This window comes from Labeo rohita, chromosome 21 (assembly GCF_022985175.1).
Source record: "Labeo rohita strain BAU-BD-2019 chromosome 21, IGBB_LRoh.1.0, whole genome shotgun sequence".
NCBI lineage: Eukaryota > Metazoa > Chordata > Actinopteri > Cypriniformes > Cyprinidae > Labeo > Labeo rohita.
This window is the reverse complement of record NC_066889.1, coordinates 10,634,600-10,654,434: the sequence shown is the minus strand read 5'-3', so window position 1 is coordinate 10,654,434 and position 19,835 is coordinate 10,634,600. Positions and strand designations below refer to the sequence as shown.

The 19,835-nt window shown below is 35.8% G+C and overlaps 1 protein-coding gene across 1 annotated transcript; it reads right to left on the bottom strand.

The window, feature by feature from the left end:
• Positions 1-54: 54 nt before the first annotated feature.
• ca4c (carbonic anhydrase IV c) lies at positions 55-11,350 on the bottom strand. Its single transcript, XM_051093882.1, has 8 exons — positions 11,288-11,350; positions 7,716-7,763; positions 7,412-7,576; positions 7,163-7,308; positions 6,976-7,068; positions 5,000-5,066; positions 4,730-4,890; positions 55-2,820 (listed from the first exon to the last, which is right to left on the bottom strand). The coding sequence occupies exons 1-8, from the start codon at positions 11,340-11,342 to the stop codon at positions 2,626-2,628; spliced, it is 930 nt and encodes a 309-aa protein (XP_050949839.1). The 5' UTR covers positions 11,343-11,350; the 3' UTR covers positions 55-2,625.
• Between the last annotated feature and the right edge of the window lie 8,485 nt (positions 11,351-19,835).

The following is a 19,835-nucleotide window of genomic DNA, read 5'->3' as shown; positions in this document are numbered from 1 at the left end:
ACAACATGTACAATAAAATATAGTTGCAACTAAATAAAGAATTTGTGTAGTCACTTCATTTTTAACTTTTATTAACACCTTTGGAACATTAATTATGTACAATTTACACTCCACATGCCCTGCTTATGTACACAATTTGTTTTACATGTTTGTGTGAAGTTCATCAAATCACAGCCATATGAAACACTCTATTTACAGACAGATAAACATCAGAACATTTTACAAATTGCCATTTCCAGGCTTGGTAAATCATGAAAATGTTATTAAAATGTTGTAAGCAATGGAAAAGTCATTGAAATGTACATGAAATCATTTAAATGGAAGATCAGAAAGCTTCAAGTGAGCCACATTCAAATCCCAAGATGTTTATACACAAGTATAATTATTGGTACGATGACATATAAATGGAAATCCTTCCCAGCAGATATCTATAAAATTATTTTAAAACACTTTAAATCCAGTAATCGTGAACAACCAAAAAAAAGTAATGGAATTGGATGGGAATACTGAAATGATCAAAGCCAGATAAAGCTGCCAGGACTGAAGGAGAATATCTGAAGACATGAAAAGAGCTACCATCGCTGTTGAAAAATCCAGCATATGCTGGTTAGGTATGTTTTGAAGCATAGCTGCTAGTTTAAAAAAGTTCACAAAACTTTACAGATAATTTACTCACCCCCTTGTCATCCAACATGTTCATGTCTTTCTTCAGTCATAAAGAAATTATGTTTTTTGAGGAAAACATTTCAGGAATTATCTCCATATAGTGGACTTCAATGCTGCCCCCAAGTTTGAACTTCCAAAATGCAGTTTAAATGTAGTTTCAAATGGCTCTAAACGATCCAAGCCGAGAAAGAAGTCAAAAATCGTCCTACATTGCTGTTTTATGTTTCTTTTGTAAAGTGTTTTTGATCTTCTTCGCATGTTCACTTTGTTAACACTGGGTCGGTATTTTTGCAGCGATGTAGGACGATTTTGAAGTTAGGGAAGAAAACGAGATGGGAGTTTTTTGGCATACCCTAACTGTATTGACCGTATTAAACCGGGAAAAAACTGAGTTCACACAGATTTAGACAAGACGAGCTTTTGAGGTTAAAAAGTATATAAATTGGTCATTTTCTAACAAATTGACAATCGTTTTGCTAGATAAGACCCTTCTTCCTTCACTGGGATCGTTTAGGGCCATTTGAATCTGCATTTAAACTGCATTTTGGAAGTTCAAACTTGGGGGCACCATTGAAGTCCACTATATGGAGAACATTACTGAAATTTTTTCCTCAAGAAACATAATTTCTTATCGACTAAAAAAAGAGAGACACAAACATCTTGGATGTCAAGGGGCTCAGTAAATTATCTGTTCATTTTTGTTCTGGAAGTGAACTTCTCCTTTAAGCTGGTCCTAAGCTGGTCCTGAGCAGGAGCTAGTTGCTTAGGACCAGCATATGATCAGCTAAGAACCAGCTTAAACCAGCTCAAACCAGCAGCCATGCTTCAAAACATACCTAACCAGCATATGGGTCGTTCTATAATTAGGGGTACATTTAGAATTTGACAATGTAAAGAAAAAAGTTTTCCTTTTTCCCAAAAATGACCTTATATAACTGCTTTAAAACAATCTATATTGTATAAAGTTCTGTATAAATAAATATGATCTGTAGGAATATGTGCATAAAATACCATCTATGTTTAATACTGTCCACCATGTTACCTTTACTGGGTAACACAGTTGACAGGTAACTTAGTTGACATTTTTTAGTGTCTTGGGCCTATACTCGACACGAAAGCCTAGAACTACTAAGCATATGGTATGTTTTGAAATATATTTTAAGTTTTAGTTAAATTGTCTTGTTAAAGTTTGCAGCAATTATATTTGGTTGACACTGCTGACAGTAAATGAATCCACTCTTGACACAGGTTTGCTAGTTTAACCAATATTAGGGGAAAGAGAGAGAGCTTATAGTGTTTTATCCATGTGCTTCTAGACGAAATATCATCATACTGCAAATTATGCGAGAATGGGACAAACCATTCCTTTTTGAGGGGGGGTTTCTAGCGGTACTACTTTCTAGTAGTTGACAATGTTTTCAGATACAAATAAAACAAGTTATATCACAATAAACACTTATTATTTTTGAGTGCACACCCTAATGTCTTGATAACCTAATCTAACTGAAGGCAAAACTATGAAATTAATTTATATTTGAGGTAATTTTCATGCTTAAATGCAGAGTAGAATGAGCAACTTTACAAAATCGGACAGTTGAATACCAGCGTTGTATGTGATATGAACATCATTTTTGAACAAAATATATGACTTTTTCAACATATAATAGTGTGACTGAGAAAAATATTGATGATTAAAAATATACTTCATGGACATGAGATGTACAATTATAGAATGACCCATATGCTGTTTTTTCAACAGGGAGTGAGACAATTAATAGTTTTGAACAGAAAATAACTAAGAAACCTCTTCTCCATTGTCAAGTTTCACCGCTTTAGCAAAGTGGCAGAGATCTTTTCCAGCACCTTCAGTTCAGAGCTTGAAAGATTGATTAGGTATACTTTTTTTCTGGAAATTCAATATGGAACATTCTGTGTTAAAAGAGACATTGTCTCTACCATTCAATTCAAACACCTTTGTTGTCCAAAAACACAAAAGAGGCACAGAAACAGGGTGATTAGATTGGGCAGGACACACAGACCCTGAGCTGGCACAGATGTGTACACAACTCGTCCATTCAGATTCTGCACAGGACGGAATATTCCAGTCATCGGTTTTCCTGTTCCGAATAACAGCTGTTTGTCCACTGACATCAGCTAAAGCAGGAAATGAAAGATGGCCAAAAGGATCAGTATGTGTGAAGTAAAATCTGCCTTTTCTTAATCATATAGCTACTACAGGTAAAAATGGTTTAGCTACTTGATTAATCACAGTGCATTAAGATAATTGTTTTGTTTTCTGAAAGTTTCTGAAATATTATGTTTAAAGGGATAGTTCACCCAAAAATGAAATTCTGTCATTAATTGCTAACCCTCATGTCATTCCAAACCTGTAAGACCTTTGTTCATCTTTGGAACACAAATTAAGATATTTTTGATGAAATCCGAGACCTCTGACCCTCCATAAACAGCAAGGGTACTACTACGGTCAAGGCACAGAAATGTAGTAAGGACATTGTTAAAATAGTCCATGTGACATCAGTGGTTCAACCGCAGTTTTACAAAGCTACAAGAATACTTTTTGTGCGCAAAGAAAAAAACGACTTTATTAAAGCACACACATTCATCATTAAACTAGAGGAGAAGAACTGTTGAATAAAGTTGATTTTTTTTTTTTTTATCTTCGCACACAAGAAGTATTCTTGTAGCTTTGTCAAATTACAGTTGTACTACTGATGTCACATGGACTGTTTTACCAATGTCCCTACTGCGTTTCTGTGCCTTACCCTTGCTGTCTGTGCAGGGTCAGAAAGCTCTCGGATTTGTGTTCTGAAGATGAACTAAGGTCCTACAGGTTTGGAACGACATGAGGGTTAGTAATTAATAATAGAATTTTCATTTTTGGGTGAACTATCCCTTTAAACGATCCATTATCTAATTAAATATGCACTGATTTCCACATTGGATAAAGTCAGGCTCAAAATTCTTATTTCATTGAGCTAAATGCTTTTGCGGAGAGGATTTTAGATATCTCTTTTTACCAGACCATAAACCAGAAAATGCTTTTATATAAATCAAGCAACTACATAAACAAACCTCTCAGTAAAAACCTTCAGAATATAGATAGGAATAGGAAAGTTTAATATAAGTTATACATTATTTTGACTTATTTTGAGAAAACAAGCTTTAAAGGATTAGTTCAATTCCAGAATAAAAAATTCCTGATCATTTACTCACTCCCATGTCATCTAAGATGTCTTTCTTCCTTCAGTCAAAAAGAAACTGAGGTTTTTGAGAAAAAACATTCCAGAGTTTTTCTCCATATAGTGGACTTTAATGGGAATCAGCAGGATGAACGTTCAAAATGAAGTTTCAATGCAGCTTCAAAGGGCTCTAAATGACCCCGGGCGAGGAATAAGGGTCTTATCTAGCGAAAATCGTTTTCTAAAAAAAACACAAATTTAACCGCAAATGCTCACCTTGCACTAGCTCGACTTCACAGATTACGTCGTCAAAAAGCAAACGTGCAAAGAAAGTCAAACGCTTTAAAACGACGATGTCGGACGATTTTAAAGTTGGAGGAAAAAATGAGATGGAGTTTTTCGCCCTACCCTACCCTAAGTACACAGAGGTACTAACCATTCGTGACCTTTCCAATATGATTGAATTCGAGCTAGTCCAAGATGAGCATTTGTAGTTAAAAAGTATATACATTTTTTTTTTTTTTTAGAAAATGACTGATCGTTTCACTAGATAACACTCTTATTCCTCGGCTGACATCGTGTTGAGCTCTTTGAAGCTGCATTGAAACTGCAATTTGGACCTTCAATCCGTTGATCCCCACTGAAGTCCACTATATGGAAAAAAATCAACTGAAGAAAGAAGGACATGAACATCTTCGATAACATGGTAGTAAATTATCAGGAAATTGTATTGTGAATGTTTACTTTCTACTAGTCTAAAAAAAGACTGTAGTGTTTTGCCTGAATTCTCCTGAGATACTGGTGATTGTAATCAGCGTTGACATCTAGCTCACGCGTAAAAAAAAAAAAGAAAAACTCTGTACCTGTTTTTTGCTTATGGGCAGAGTCTGTTTGAAGACTGTCCACACAACAGCCTGGTCACAGTCTGGTGTAGTCAGGGAACCCAAGTACCGATAGTAGCTTAGTTTACTGGCCTGAGGGATGATGTCGGTCAGTCTAAAGTCTTCAATTTCACTGCTGTTCCCTTTTGGTCATATTGGTTAATGTGGAACCACAATGCAAACAATTGATAAAGTAATCAAAAATAAGTAACTCAGTCTGCAAAAAATAACATGTAATCTGCAATAACTCACCTTCATATCGGACTTTTCCTAAAGCATCTATGACTCTCTCAAGGTGTTTGTTTTGCCCAGAAGTCACCTAAAGGGGGAATGGAAAAGGTCTGGTATTAATATAGGCATTAGGTTATTATCAACATGGTTAATTAAAGGAATATTTCACCTAAAACATTTAGTATGAATGAGGACTGGTGCTGTCAAACCTAAAATTATAAAAAGGTAATATAAAATGTAATAAAAGTAGTCCATCTGACACCTGAATATACTATATAACATAACAGTTGAGGCCAAAAGTTTCCATACAGCTTGCATCTGCAAAATGTTAATTATTTAACCAAAATAAGAGGGATCACACAAAATGTGTGTTATTTATTATTTAGTAAACCTGAATAAGATATTTCACATAAAATAAATGTACATATAGTCCACAAGAAAAAATAATAGTAGAATTTATAAAAATGACCTCATTCAAAAGTTTACATACACTTGATTCTTAATACTGTGTTGTTACCTGAATGATCCACAGCTGTGTTTTTTTGTTTAGTAATAGTTATTCATGAGTCCCTTGTTTGTCCTGAACAGTTAAACTGCTTTTCTTCTGAAAACCCTTCAGGTCACACAAATTTGTTGGTTTTTCAGCATTTTTGTGTATTTAAACCCTTTTCAACAATGACTGTATGATTTTAAGATCCATCTTTTCACACTGAGGACAACTGAGGGACTCAGCAAAAGCAACATGCAAAAGCTATGCAAAAGCAACTATTAAAGTAAGGTTCAAACGCTCATTGATGCTCCAGAAGGCAACACAATACATTAAGGTGGGTGAAAACTTTTGAATTTGAGGATCAGTGTAAATTTAACTTATTTTGTCTTCTGGGAAACATGTAAGTATTGTCTGTAGCTTCTGAAGGGCAGCACTAAATGAAAATAGTTCTGTTCAAATTCTGTTCAAAAGTTTTCACCCCTGGCTTATAATGCTTCGTTTTTCCTCTGAAGCATCAGTGAGCATTTGAACCTTCTGTAATAGTTGCATATGAGTCCCTCAGTTGTCCTCAGTGTGAAAAGATAGATCTTAAAATCATACAGTCATTGTTGGAAAGGGTTCAAATACACAAATATGCTGAAAAACCTAAGAATTTGTGGGACAGCAGGCAGTTTAACTGTTCAGGACAAACAAGGGACTCATGAACAACTATCACTAAACAACAAAACACAGCTGTGGATCATTCAGGTAACAACACAGTAAAGAATCAAGTGTATGTAAACTTTTGAATTTTTATAAATTCATCTATTATTTTCTCTTGTGGACTATATGTAAACGTCTTTTATGTGAACTATCTTATTCAGGGCAGTACTAAACAAAAAAAAAAAACATGCATTTTGTATAATCTCTCTTTTTATTTTATAAAATAATTAACATTTTGCAGATTCTGCAAGGTATATGTAAACTTTTGACCTCAACTGTATATATCAGGTTGAACTGAAAATTATTCGGTTCTAAAATTAATCTCCACCATCTCTGCTTGGCACATTTATGTGATGTTTGATTTGTGAATGAATGATGCTGGAAATTTTCAGTTAATGCAATTCACGAAACCAATTTGTATGACTTATTTAAGTATTAGACTCATTTGACTTCTTTTTTGGAGCTTGAAATCACTGGTCCTCATTCACGTTTACTGTATGGAAATATTTAGAGTTTTATGGAAGAATGTCAGTCATTTAATGAGGGTGAGTAACTGATGACAAAGTTTTCATTTTTGGATGAACTTAACTTAAGTTCAGAAATATAATTAAATAAATGTAATACAAAATACACAACTAGAATACTAAAAACTAAAAACAAAACAAACGAAAAACCCCAAGAACTAATAGTATCAATAACATAAAATTAAACTGTTTGGGTGAACTATCACTTTAAGAGTTTGCAATCAGATAATTTTCTCATGTTTAGGTTTAAGACATATGAAATATCACAAATGCACAAGTACCTCAAAAAAGAAGGCAAATGCTGCCACCCCTGTAGAGTCATTTAGAGCCTCTTTTAAGCTGTCATACTTTTCTTTAATGTGAACAATATGGAGCTGTGGGACAAAATGCATCATTAATACCCACTCAAATTAATTGCCTTTTTAGCATTTTATTGTCCATATATTTGTGACAGTGACAAACTCTCACCTCCATAGGAAATTGCTCTCCATCCACAGAGTGCTCTGAGCCCTGGCCGCCGTTCTCTCCCCAGTGCAGGTGGAACTGGACAGCCTTGTATGTGCCTGACAGACCTCCTCCACGGATACGCACAGATTGAGGGAGTGAGAAATAAGCTAGGAAGAAGCATGGAGCTTGTTATCATACTTAATAGTTACAATTACAAGGCAATAGAATTGAACATGAATTTTTAGGTGAAATATGTTCGGTTCGGTCTACCTGAATGTCCATGATTTTCCACACTCATATTGAACAATTTCTCATGGCCCTCGAAGATAAAATTGGTCAGTTTTGGGTCATGCTTCACTTTGCCTGTGACAATGTTGATGGGGGATTGTCTCTGACCTCCACAATTAGGAAAATTATTCTTCCACTCTGAAGGCCCTGGATGACACAATTGAAAAACGGCATAAACATTCAACTATATGAAAAACTGTGAACAAGGACTTTGCTTTGGTGATGACTATGCAAAAAGCTGAGAGGTTGAGTTCAGGTAGAGACTATCTTGTGTGTTTGTTCTCACCTCTACATGTGTCGTGACAGGACAACTGACTCTGGTAGCACCACTCACCTGAAACAGAGAAAACAACCTGATGCAACTGGTTCCATGGACCACTACTGGAAAGTATTCAGATCCGTGACTTGGAGCCAAGGTTCAGAGTGGTCTTGAGAACCAGTTATGATGGTGGTCATTAACTAACAAATTTGTTTATTTTGCGGCCATATAAAGCCATGCTTTGATTCACAAAGTTTTTCCTGATAATCAGTGAGCCATCTAACTGAGTCCCCCTCCTGATCACCAGGTTTGATTGAGTTCAGAACATGTGCTTGAATGCAAGGGCACATTACCCATAGTCCACCTGTGTACTTTCATCCCATTCAGCTTAGTTTGCACAAAAAGAAAAATTCATCATTTACTCACCCTCATGTTGTTCCAACCTGTATGACTTTATTCTTTCATGAAACACAAAAGTCAACAGGGACAAAAGCTGTCATTTATTTGGACCCCACTGACTTTCATTGTAAGGACAAAAACACTATAGAAGTATTTTTTTTACATATCTTCTTTTCTCCCCAAATAAAATAATTTTATAAGTTGTAAACAATACAAAGATTACTGGAGTAAATACTATTTCAGTCATTATTCAGAATTTCATGTTTAAATGTGTTAATTGCAGTTTCTTTGTTATTAATTGACAAGTTTGCTAACAATTTCTAGTAAAAAAAAATGTGTCTACACCAGTTTTTCTTTCAGTGTACAGGTTTAGAACAACATAACAGTGAACAAATGATAAAACAACTAATTTTTCGTTCAAACTATCTCCTTTAAAGCTAAGTAATGTTAAAAATAAAACTGAACTGTTGCATGTAGAATGTGATGTTATTGTCATCACATACAAAAAAGAAAAGGTGCACTGAAGCTGATGTTATGGGCACATGCTTGTACATGTATTACATCTGCATCTGTCTTGTAAGTATGACACATGTAAAAGAAGACGGTGAACTTGAGGAGGTCAGACAATATGAACGACATGCACAAGGTGACCCTCAGTTAAAAAATAACCTGTCTGGATTCAATAACTCAAGATACACAGTGTTACAGGCTAGATTAACCAATGACAAAGCAAAATCACTGACTGTCTGTAAAAATGTGCTGCAAAACATTGCAACTTGAACTTGACATGTGCAAGCATCATATTGAAGTCTCTCATTCACAAAAGGTTTGATTTGATCTGGTAGTTTAATTAAACAGTACACCTAAAAAAATACAATGCACAAAAGTATCCCTTCCCAAAATACACACTTATAGATTTTGGATCTCCCTCTGCTTTTTGGATCATAAATGCTTTTGCACAAACCACCCCGACTTTTAAAAATGTTCTGACACCTCTGGTTTTGCACTGTTAGAGCAAGGGCTCATTCTAATACAAGAGGGGAAACATAATGCTGTACTTGGTGTATTCAAGTTCAGAACATACAGAGGTCGTGTAGATAAGACACAGAGAAATTAATTATTTTGAAAGAGTTTAAGAATGCAAGAACTGCATTCCATGTAAAGGACAAGGATCAGGAGAATGCCAGACTGTAAATTGACTAAAATTGTACCAGACGGCTGGTAGAAGTGTTTATGCATAGGTACTGCTGATTATTGTGTTGTACCAACAATACAAACACTTTTTAATTCACTTTTTAATTTAACACTTAACTGCGCTGTGATGCAATCTCAAATCAGTAGCTTTTAGTCAGTAGACAGGTGTCAGGACCTTTATGCCACCATAATTATGCACATTAACACCATTCTCAACAATAGGCTATATGCCTTTGTTTTTAAAATTAGTTATTTTGTTAATAACGTTTGGATATGATGTGTAAGCTTGCACTGTGGAGCCCAAGATTCCATTCTTTTTTGGATTAGTAGCCTAAATAAAAGTCGACTCTGTTGTTTATGGGTCATTAATAGATGTTAACAAGCTACATTCACAATTCAAAAGTATGCAATTATTTGGCGGTGTTACTGTATTAAGCTACACTTTACCCACGTCATTTTCACGGGGTCATGCCTGCTCACTGTTCCGCGCAGCGCACTCAGACTTCTCGTTGAATATGAACTTTTTTTCCGAGCAGCCCCAGGTGCTAAACTTAGCCATTCTCTTTTACTTTTGCTGCTAGAACTGTCTATTCGCTTATGGGAAACGTCAGTTCTCCTGATAGAAGCAACAATGGCGAAGGTTAAGGTTATTTAGCGACGTACAGGTATGAATCACAACATAAAGTGCGCTCCGACTCCTTATATACGGATATACAGTTGCGATATTTTAAACAATACTACTGTACATTAATACTACTGTACCATATAATGTCATTTATATCTTTTCATAGCCAACCGATTTCCAATTTTAGTTTGATTATTATGATTTCGTTTTTAGCATTTTTACAGAATCATAAAGAACCAATTTTTGTTAAATATTAGTTTTTTTATTTTTTATTATTATTATTATTTTTTTAAATACAATTGATAATAAAATGTAGTATTAATTTAAATAACAAAAGTATGTTACACATTATCATTGTGGCTCATAAATTAGAGTCAGTACTGTTTTGGTTCATTCATTGTGATGGAGACAGTTATGTGAACCTAGTAACAGCTGTGAATGATTCACTGATTCAAACCACTTCATGGGCTCACAAAAAAAACAAAACAAAAAACAAACAAACAATGGTTTGTAAGAGTCATTTGTCTGTGAATCAGACATCATTGCTTGCTCCATGTTCTTTGCGTAAACACAAGCCTGATGAAACTGAATATGGGGTGGACACATTTTTAATTTGTCTATATTTTAAACTTGTCATACATTTTTTATTTTTGTCGAATTTTGGAGCCCGAAATGTACAGTCTATTATATTTCAAATAATTGTATTGAATACAGTAAAAATACTCAAAATCAAAGTTATGAAATATTGAAGTTTTAGGGTTATATTCAGCTTTAAAAACTTTATTGAAGATCAGCTTTTTAAAAAATGCAAACCTGGGGTATTTCTAGCAATAGCCAACAATACACTGCATGGGTCAAAATTATCGATTTTTCTTTTATGTCAAAAATCATTAGGATATTAAGTAAAGATCACATCCCATGAAGATATTTTGGAAATTTCCTACTGTAAATATATCAAAACTTTTGATTAGTAATATGCATTGCTAAGGACTTCATTTGGACAACTTAAAGGCGATTTTCTCAATCTTTAGATTTTTGTGCACCCTCAGATTTCAGATTTTCAAATAGTTGTATCACGGCCAAATATTGTCCTTTCCCAACAAACTATACATAAATAGAAAGCTTTCAGATGATGTATAAATCTTAATTTCAAAAAATCTACCCTTATGACTGGTTTTGTGGTCCAGGGTCACTAATATATTTCTGTGCAAGACATACAAGAATTTATGTTAGAATTGTATCATGTCAAAAGAAATACACAGCCACAGATACATAGCTAAAATAGCCAGAGAGACAGACAACCACCCATCCAGCCAAACAGATGATAGATAGATGATAGATAGATGATAGATAGATAGATAGATAGACAGATCTGCCTTACCTGAGCAGAGCTCTACAAACAACAGAACAGATGAGAGAGAGAGGATGGACTTCATGTCTACAATACGAATACAAATCTCACTGCCTTATGTGACAGGAACCAATTTTATACAGTAGAGGAAAGGAAGGAGGGGAGAGGAGGAGAGAGTTTTACAGGTAAGAGGTGAAATGACAGGTGTAGGGCATTTGAGTCCCTTGATGAGGACATTTAACTCTCACAATACAACCTACAGCCAGTTGAACCTAGTTCAAGTTTTCCCTGAACTCTGGTTTAATGAGTTTGCTTTATCAAACAGCCTGCAGAGGGCACTATTCCACAGAGCACAAAACAAAACCTGTTTATTGTTCCTATTATAGGGCATGTAGTTTAAATCACACTGTAAAGCTTCTCTTTGAGGACACAAACATGCTTCAAACTCTCTACAACACACATATGAAAAGAAATGAACGCTGGTTGTCAGTATGCTACATATATCCATGGAGAAAATCATTTGAGTCCCTCCAGGTAACTCTGAGACTAATTAAGTACGTAGGGGTGTCAGGACATGTTTGGACGTTTTGACTCAAGTGACTGTTATGAGAATGATGAAGGATGTAGAACAAGGCATCCTGTCTTGTTAACCATGTCTTGTTGCTTTGACACGGAAATCAGTTAGCACGACAAAAGCGTCTAATTAGAGATAAGGGAAAACAACAATGCTGCTATCATAAATCACCCCAGCCTTTTTCCGACATAATGAACGCACCCTGTCCCTCTCACTGTCTTTGCCTCTTGCGATGCTGTCTTGGGCTTTTAGAGACGGGAAGCCTATGCTGTAAATTAAATTAATGTTAGCCTCCTCTCAATCATTCATCATTCCAATAAAACGACTGGAGCTGTTGTACTGCATCGTTAAAACGGAAAGACCTATTAAAAAGTCATTAAAGTCAGCTCAGCATGAAGGTCTGCCCTGTTGAGCTTTAGCCGGCCAAAATGGAATGACTCCATTTTACGGACATCATACAGCATGGACGTGTGATTACGAGTGAATGAAGTGGAAGGTAAACAGTAGGAGGCAAAAGGGACAGTAGAGAATTAGAGAAAGGAATTAAATATACTGTAGTGGCCCTCAGTTTTGTAATAGCACACTAAGATCTGGACTGTGATGCCTCATTGACTCGTAACTCATGGGGAATCATTACTAGAGAGTCTACTGCCATTTAAAGTAAGAGGCACTTAAGAGATTCACTATATTTGTGTTTTACACACCGTACACATCAGTGAGTATTATCATAGGGATACAGCAGCTTGTTACTGGGGCAGTGATCTTAAAGATATTAAGATATAAAGTTATAAAAAAAAAAAAAATATGTTTCAAACTTGTGTGATCTTTCTTCTGTGAATAAAGAATTGAAGTATTACCACTGACTTCCATATAAGGGCAAAAAATAAAATAGAAGTCAATGGGAACTAAAACTGTTTGGTTACCAACATTCTTCAAAATATCTTATTTTGGAGGGAGATTATGGTTGAGTAAATGATGACAGATTTTTTGGGGTGGATTCACACAAAACTATCCCTTTAAAGGGGTCCTATTATGCTGTTTTACAAAGTCTTGATTTTGTTTTGGGGGTGTACTAGAACATGCTTTCATGCTTGGTGGTTCGAAAAAAGCATTATTTTTCACATAATTTACATTATTACAATACCTCTCTCCCAGCCTGGCACAAATGGCTTGATTAGTTCCTGGTTTAATAAAGGCCCGCCCTCCGAAAAACAAAATTTGTTGTGATTGGTTAGCTGTCTCACTGCGTTGCGATTGGCGAACAGCTCAGTTTTTTCTTACAAAAACACATTGATTGAGGAGGGCTTTATTGACCCCCCAGAGCCATGTGCGGCACTTTTTATTATGGATGGATGCACTTCATTGGACTTGTTTTGGACTGATAAAGAGAAATACCCGTCTATGCCGTTCTACAGCTTGGGAGTGCCAGGATAATTTTTAATATAACTCAGATTGCATTCGTCTGAAAGAAGGAAGTCATATACACCTAGGATGCATGGAGGGTGAGTAAATAATACACTACACTAGTATTGGGTCCAATCAGCCTGCGAGATCGTCGATACATGATATTATCATGCTTATTTATTTAATTATTTACATACTTAGTTTCATTGCCCGAAACCAGCTCCAGCATAAGGCTAAAAGCAGCCTAACATTAACATTATCAAAGAACATCATCACTGATTAGCCTAGACATCATAGCATCAGGAAAACAAACACTGTAGTCCAAAGGAACCGTTTGTTGTAGTTCTTGAAAAAGGATTTTTTAAAAAACAAAATATCTCCCTTTGGAGTGGACTTTGAGATTTGTAACGTTGTATATCTTTTTTATGCCCAAACATACACACCACACACTGACTAAAATTCAAAAAGTGAAAAAGCATAATAGGAGCAGGAGTACCCAAACTCAGTCCTGGACAGCCGGTGTCCTGCAGAGTTTAGCTCCAACCCCATTTAGACACACCTGAACCAGCTAATCAAGCTCTTACTTGGCACACTATAAGCTTCATGGTAGGTGTGTTAAGGCAAGTTGGAGCTAAACCCTGCAGGACACCGGCCCTCCAGGGCTGAGTTTGGGTACCCCTGCTTTAAAGGAACAGTTTTGTAGCTTTTCTACCCTTACAAGGTTCATATAGTACCCAGAAGTATAAGGCAATATGGTTACTATAAGGTTACTAAGGTAGGTTAGTAAGGAACAATGGGTTTTAAGACTTGCATAAATAATGTCTCTTACTGAAATATGTAGTAGAAAATCCATAAAAGATTTACATTACATTTACATTTAGACATTTAGCAGACACTTTTATCCTTACAAAAGAGGACAATGGAAGCAATCAAAATCAAACAAAAGAGCAATAACATGTAAGTACAATGACAAGTCTCAGTTAGCCTAACACAGTACACGTAGCAAAGTTTTTTTTTTTAAATTATATAATAAATAAAAAGAAAACAGAATAGAAAAAGAAAAAGCAAGCTAGTGTTAGAGGCCTTACAAAAAGAACAGAGAAGCTAGTGTTAATTTAATTTATTATTATTATTTTTTTAAGAAAACAAGCAGTAAGTAAATGAATAGAGTATAAGAATAGAATTAGAATAGAGAGTGCTGGAGTTAGAGGGTCAAATGAAGATTTGTTTTAGCCGATTCTTGAACATGGCTAAGGACTCAGCTGTTCTGCTTTACATTATTTAAAAAATCCACATCATTTTATACATATTTTGGACTATGGGGCTATGGGGAGGCGCCTTTATTTCGAAGATGTGAAATGGTTGCACTCTGTGAGCTACTGGTGCTACCTTTTGCTATTTTTACCGCAACACAACTCAGAAAATAAAACACTGATACGATGCCACATTGTGTGGATTTTGGTTGTAGTTTTCAGTCAAAGGGCAACAAGAGAAGCGATGTAATCCTTCACTGCTTTCCTAGTGATAACAAGAGGAGAAAAGAATGGGAAGATGCCTGTGGATGAATAAAACTTCCTAAAGACCTACGTCTTTGTTCTCTCCACTTTAGCCTTTGGGGCTTTTAGTAAACCACAGCTACTGAAAGAGCTTATAAAAGGCAGAGACAAGAAACACTAGATGCCATCCTGACAGGATGTAAACATGCAACGCTTGTCATGACGCAGAAGCCACTGAAAGAGTTTTGCAGCATGGATTTTACTCAATATCTGGAGGCATTTAGACTCCTTATGGGGAAAAATTGATGGTACGGCATTTGGTTTAAGCCATCCATCGGCACCTGTAAGCTCTTTTAGTAGCTGTGGTCATCGTATCAGAATTTTATTTTCCGAGTTGTGTTGTGGTAAAACTAGCAACAGATACCAGAGTGCAACCATTTCACATCATCAAATTCTCATACTCCAAAATATGTATAAAAACTTTCATTGGTTTTCTACTACATATTTCAGTAAGGGACATCATTTATGTTATATTGAAATTATTAAAATAACCCCCTTCAAAAGTTTGGGAACCCTTGGTTCTTAATACCGTGTGTGGTTAACTGAATGATCTACGACTGTTTTTGTGTTTTGTGATGGTTGTTTATGAGTCCCTTTTTTGTTTTGAACAGTTAAACAGCACTTTTCGTTAGAAAAATCCTCCAGGTTCTGCAGATTCTTCAGTTTTCCAGCATCTTTTGCATATTTGAACCCTTTCCAGCATTGACTGTATGATTTGGAGATCCATCTTTTCACACTAAGGACAACTGAGGGACTCAAACACAACTATTGAAAAAAGGTTCAAACATTCACTGATGCCCAGAAGGAAACACGATGCATTAAGAGCCAGGGGTGAAAACTTTTGAACAGAATGAAGATTTTCCAAATTTTTCTTATTTTGTTGAAATATAATTTTTTTTTTTTTCATTTAATACTGCCCTTCGGAAGCAACGAAAGATACTTGCATGTTTTCCGGAAGACAAATTAAGTACAATTTACTTTGATCTTCAAATTAAAAAAGTTTTCACCCCCGGCTCTTAATGCATCATGTTTCCTTCTGGAGCATCAGTGAATGTTTGAATCTTTTTTAATAGTTATTTAAATAATTTCAGCTATTTTGTTGTGTCTTGTGGATTACATGTAAACCTCTTTTATGTAAACTATTGTACTCAGGACACTACTAAATAAAAAATAACATGCATTTTGTATGGTCTCTCTTATTTTGTTAAAATTATTCACATTTTTACAGATTCTGCAAGGCCTTTTTTAAACTTTCACATGCAACTGTATTTAAAGGCATTGCTTTAATCTTTCATTATTTTACTGCTTGCACAGGCTTGTGGCATATCACAGGCAACAAAGGATACACTATACTGCCTTCAAACTAACTAAAAATGACCTGAGTAGATAGACTGTTATGCAAGCAATGGAGTCGGACATGCCTCCATTTCTCAGTATGCAGCATTTTTCAGATTTGGGATGTAGTTATTGTATCAATGCTGCCTGCTACATGATATTCATGCTTAAAGAACTAAAATGTGGCACTTTCTGTATTTTGGATACTGTTGACAGTGAATAAGAAGAAAAATTACACATTTAGTTTTTTCTTTCAATAATTTAAATATAATAATTAACAATTCTAATCCAGTTTTGGGATTTTATTTTCATCACTTTTAATGATGGTCCTGAAAGGTGTTGAACAGTAGGGGGTGCTGTGGCTTTTCTGATTAACAGAGAGCGGACCATACAGGAAGAAAAGACTTCCTTTTAATGTCCAACGCCCCTTCAAATATGAATAAAAATTAAATAAATAAAAGTTCTTGCAGCTTCAGTTTCATAGGAGTGACATCATTCAGATGACATGAGTCAGTGCATTTCCTAATTGGAAAAAAGCTTAAGACCGGTACCAGGTTCATTATGTGATTCCATCTTAAGTCCTTTAATAAACAATTAACTGTGCAATAGAGTGGTTAATTTGATAAGAGGACGATAAACATTTTCATTTGTTTGGGTCGCCATTCATCAGGATCCCACGGGGGGCTGCGGCAGAATGCAGAGCGAGTGATTTTCAAGGATCCCAAGAGGTCAGACATCAATCAGAGCCAAAGCTGAGCCACTCAATGCAAGCGGTCTAATTGGTATACAGTAAGATCACCTGGAAGTGCTGCTGGCAATTCATAGCCTTCGTTTTTGAAATAAAAGAGATTTGTATTAATTTCAAGCTCAGCTGCATCTTGCAAATGGAACAGTTATTGGTTACACTTCGCTGAGAGTCGTCGGGCATATAGGCTTTCTGTTTTGTGTTAGAAGGTCTGATTACCTCCTTAGATGTTTTAATCCACTTTGAATGAGCCGTGAGGAAGAACGAGAACAGCTGACGGGGTCCTGACAAATCGTAGGTGCTTGTGTGCAGAAAGGATCCACATCCATCTTAATTGAAACAAAAGAATCTTGAGATCATTATGCACATCTATTTTTGAAACGCATCTGCAATTAAAATGAACAATCAACAGCTCCTTAATAGTTATTAGGATCGTTAGCATCAATACGCACCTGGCTAATATGATTACCAAGCATATGCAAAATGCTTTTTCTCAAGTTCACATTCTGTACACACTCGCAAGGCAGTGTCATGTCAGTCCTTGAAAGGACAAAACAGTAGGCTACACCTGACTTTGTTTTCAAAGCAGAGTATAACCAGAATGCTATTCAGTCCTGCTCTCTCAGTCCCACACAGTCACCTCTCGTAATAGCTCCCTGGAACAAAATAAACAAGCCATCACATGGCCTCTGCCAGGGTCATAATATCATTTCCAGTGGGTAAATGTTTTTCATCCCCCTAGTGCTGCTGTGAGGTACTTAAATAAAACATTTCTTTCAAAATATTAATGTTTCATTGCTCTTTTCCTCCTTCCAGCGTCATCTCCGACCCGAGGTTGAGGAGCTTTCTAGTTTATGGAGGGCAAGGATACCTCATGGAGGAAGGCCCATTTTTACACGCCTGAATTTATTAATGACCACCGGTGTTTTGGCAAGGCTCAGACAGACAGAGAAAGAATGTCCATAGCCAAATCCTGCGGAGACTCCTTCAGTTGTCAACATTTGTTACCTGTGAGGAGAGAATCCTGCTTGGGAATATTCTTGCCAGCTTTCAGTGAATTAAAAACAACCTTAAGCTATGCTTCAACTTTTGCACACAAAGGCACATTTTTGAATTGTGAAGATGTACAGGCATCATTTTAGGTATAGAATGCAATATAATTTGGAATCCAGAAGTAAAAATTCCATTTATTCAGTATTTTAATAATTAGTTTTTAACTATTAAAGACAGACCTAATGTGAGCTACAAGATTATTAAAGGGATAGTTCACTCAAAAATGAAAGCTCTGTCATTAATTACTCACCTTCATGTCGTTCTAAACCCAAAAGACCTTTGTTCATTTTTGGAACACAAATTAAGATAGCTTTCTGATCCTGCATAGACAGGAACCCAGCTGACACTTTCAAGGCCTAGTAAGGTAGTAAGGACATCATTAAAATCATCAGTGGTTCAACTGTAATTATATGAATCTACGGGAATACTTTTTGTGCACAAAGAAAACAAAAATAACAACTATATTCAACAATTTCTTCTCAGTTATGTCATTCTTTGGCATGCATTCAGGATCGAGAATACCATGATGAATGCGTATGGTGCTGCTGACACAGGAGCCAACGTTCTGACGTAGAACATCCACCTTTCTTAGTTCACCATCTGTATAATTTGGTTCAAATAAGTAAGGCTAGGCAAAAAATTGCAAGTCATCCACTTCAGACATGTTTACAAGGACTGTTTTATGAAGAGTGCGTCTTCCTCTGCTTGTAAACATGTGTAGTGCATCCAGGTTTTACACCAGCTCCTGTGTCAGCAGCACCACATGCATACATCGTAGTACTTTAATGAACGTGTGGCGGAGACTGACACAGAAAAGAAGAAATTGTTGAATATAGTCATTATTTTGGGCTTTTTTGTGCACAAAAGTATTATTGTAGCTTCATAAAATTAAGATTGAACTACTGATGTCACATGGACTATTGTAATGATGTCCTTACTACCTTTCTGGGCCTTGAACGTGTCAATTGCGTTGCTGTCTAGGCAGAAACAGAAAGATGTCGGATTTCATCAAAAATATCTTAATTTGTGTTCCAAAGATGAACAAAGGTCTTACGGGTTTGCAACGACATGAGGGTGAGTAATTAATGACAGAATTTTCATTTTTGGTGAACCATCTGATTAATCAATAGCATCATTATTTTAGCTTATTTTTTAAATAGTGATGTCTAACAGTGAAATTCTTGATGAAAAAACTACATTACCCATGATTCTTCAGACAAATCCATCAATCAGAGAATGATGACAAGCAAATAACAAAAAATGTACTCACATGAAACACTTTTTTTTTCAAATCCTCATGGGAAAATGGATGGAAAAAATACTTGTGGAACCTACTTTCCAGTGCCACTCAAAAATTTGCAGGCATTAATGCACTCGATTGTCCACATCTCTGACTGTGACAAGCTCTCCTCTACACTATATTTGTGGCCCACTCACTCCTCACTCCTTATTTATCAATCATCAAATACATTTGAAGTCAAAAGTTTACATACACCTTGCGGAATCTGCAAAATATTAATTATTTTACCAAAATAAGAGGGATCATACAAAATTCATGCTTTTATTTAGTACTGACCTGAATAAAATATTTCACATAAAACACATTTGTAATTTTACATACACCTAAGTTTTAATACTGTGTTGTTACCTGAATGATCCACAGCTGTGTTTAGTGATAGTTGTTTATGAGTCCCTTGTTTGTCCTGAACAGTTAAACTGCCCGCTGTTCTTCAGGAAAATCCTTCAGGTCCCATGAACTCTTTTTTTGCGTGTGTGTATGTGAACCCTCTTTAACTATGACTGTATGATTTTGAGATCTATCTTTTCACTGAGGACAACTGAGGCACTCATATGCAACCTCATATAGAAGGTTTAAATGCTCACTGATGCTTCATAAGTACAAAAAAAAAA

What these genes read in the sequence shown, in the direction of transcription:
- ca4c (XM_051093882.1), bottom strand. Translation starts at nt 11,342, where the DNA reads ATGAAGTCCATCCTCTCTCTCTCATCTGTTCTGTTGTTTGTAGAGCTC. An exon ending in GGAAAATCATGGACATTCAG is followed by an intron (nt 7,309 to 7,411) that starts GTAGACCGAACC and finishes GCTTCTTCCTAG; the next exon opens with CTTATTTCTCACTCCCTCAA. An exon ending in AGGAAAAGTCCGATATGAAG is followed by an intron (nt 4,891 to 4,999) that starts GTGAGTTATTGC and finishes TATGACCAAAAG; the next exon opens with GGAACAGCAGTGAAATTGAA.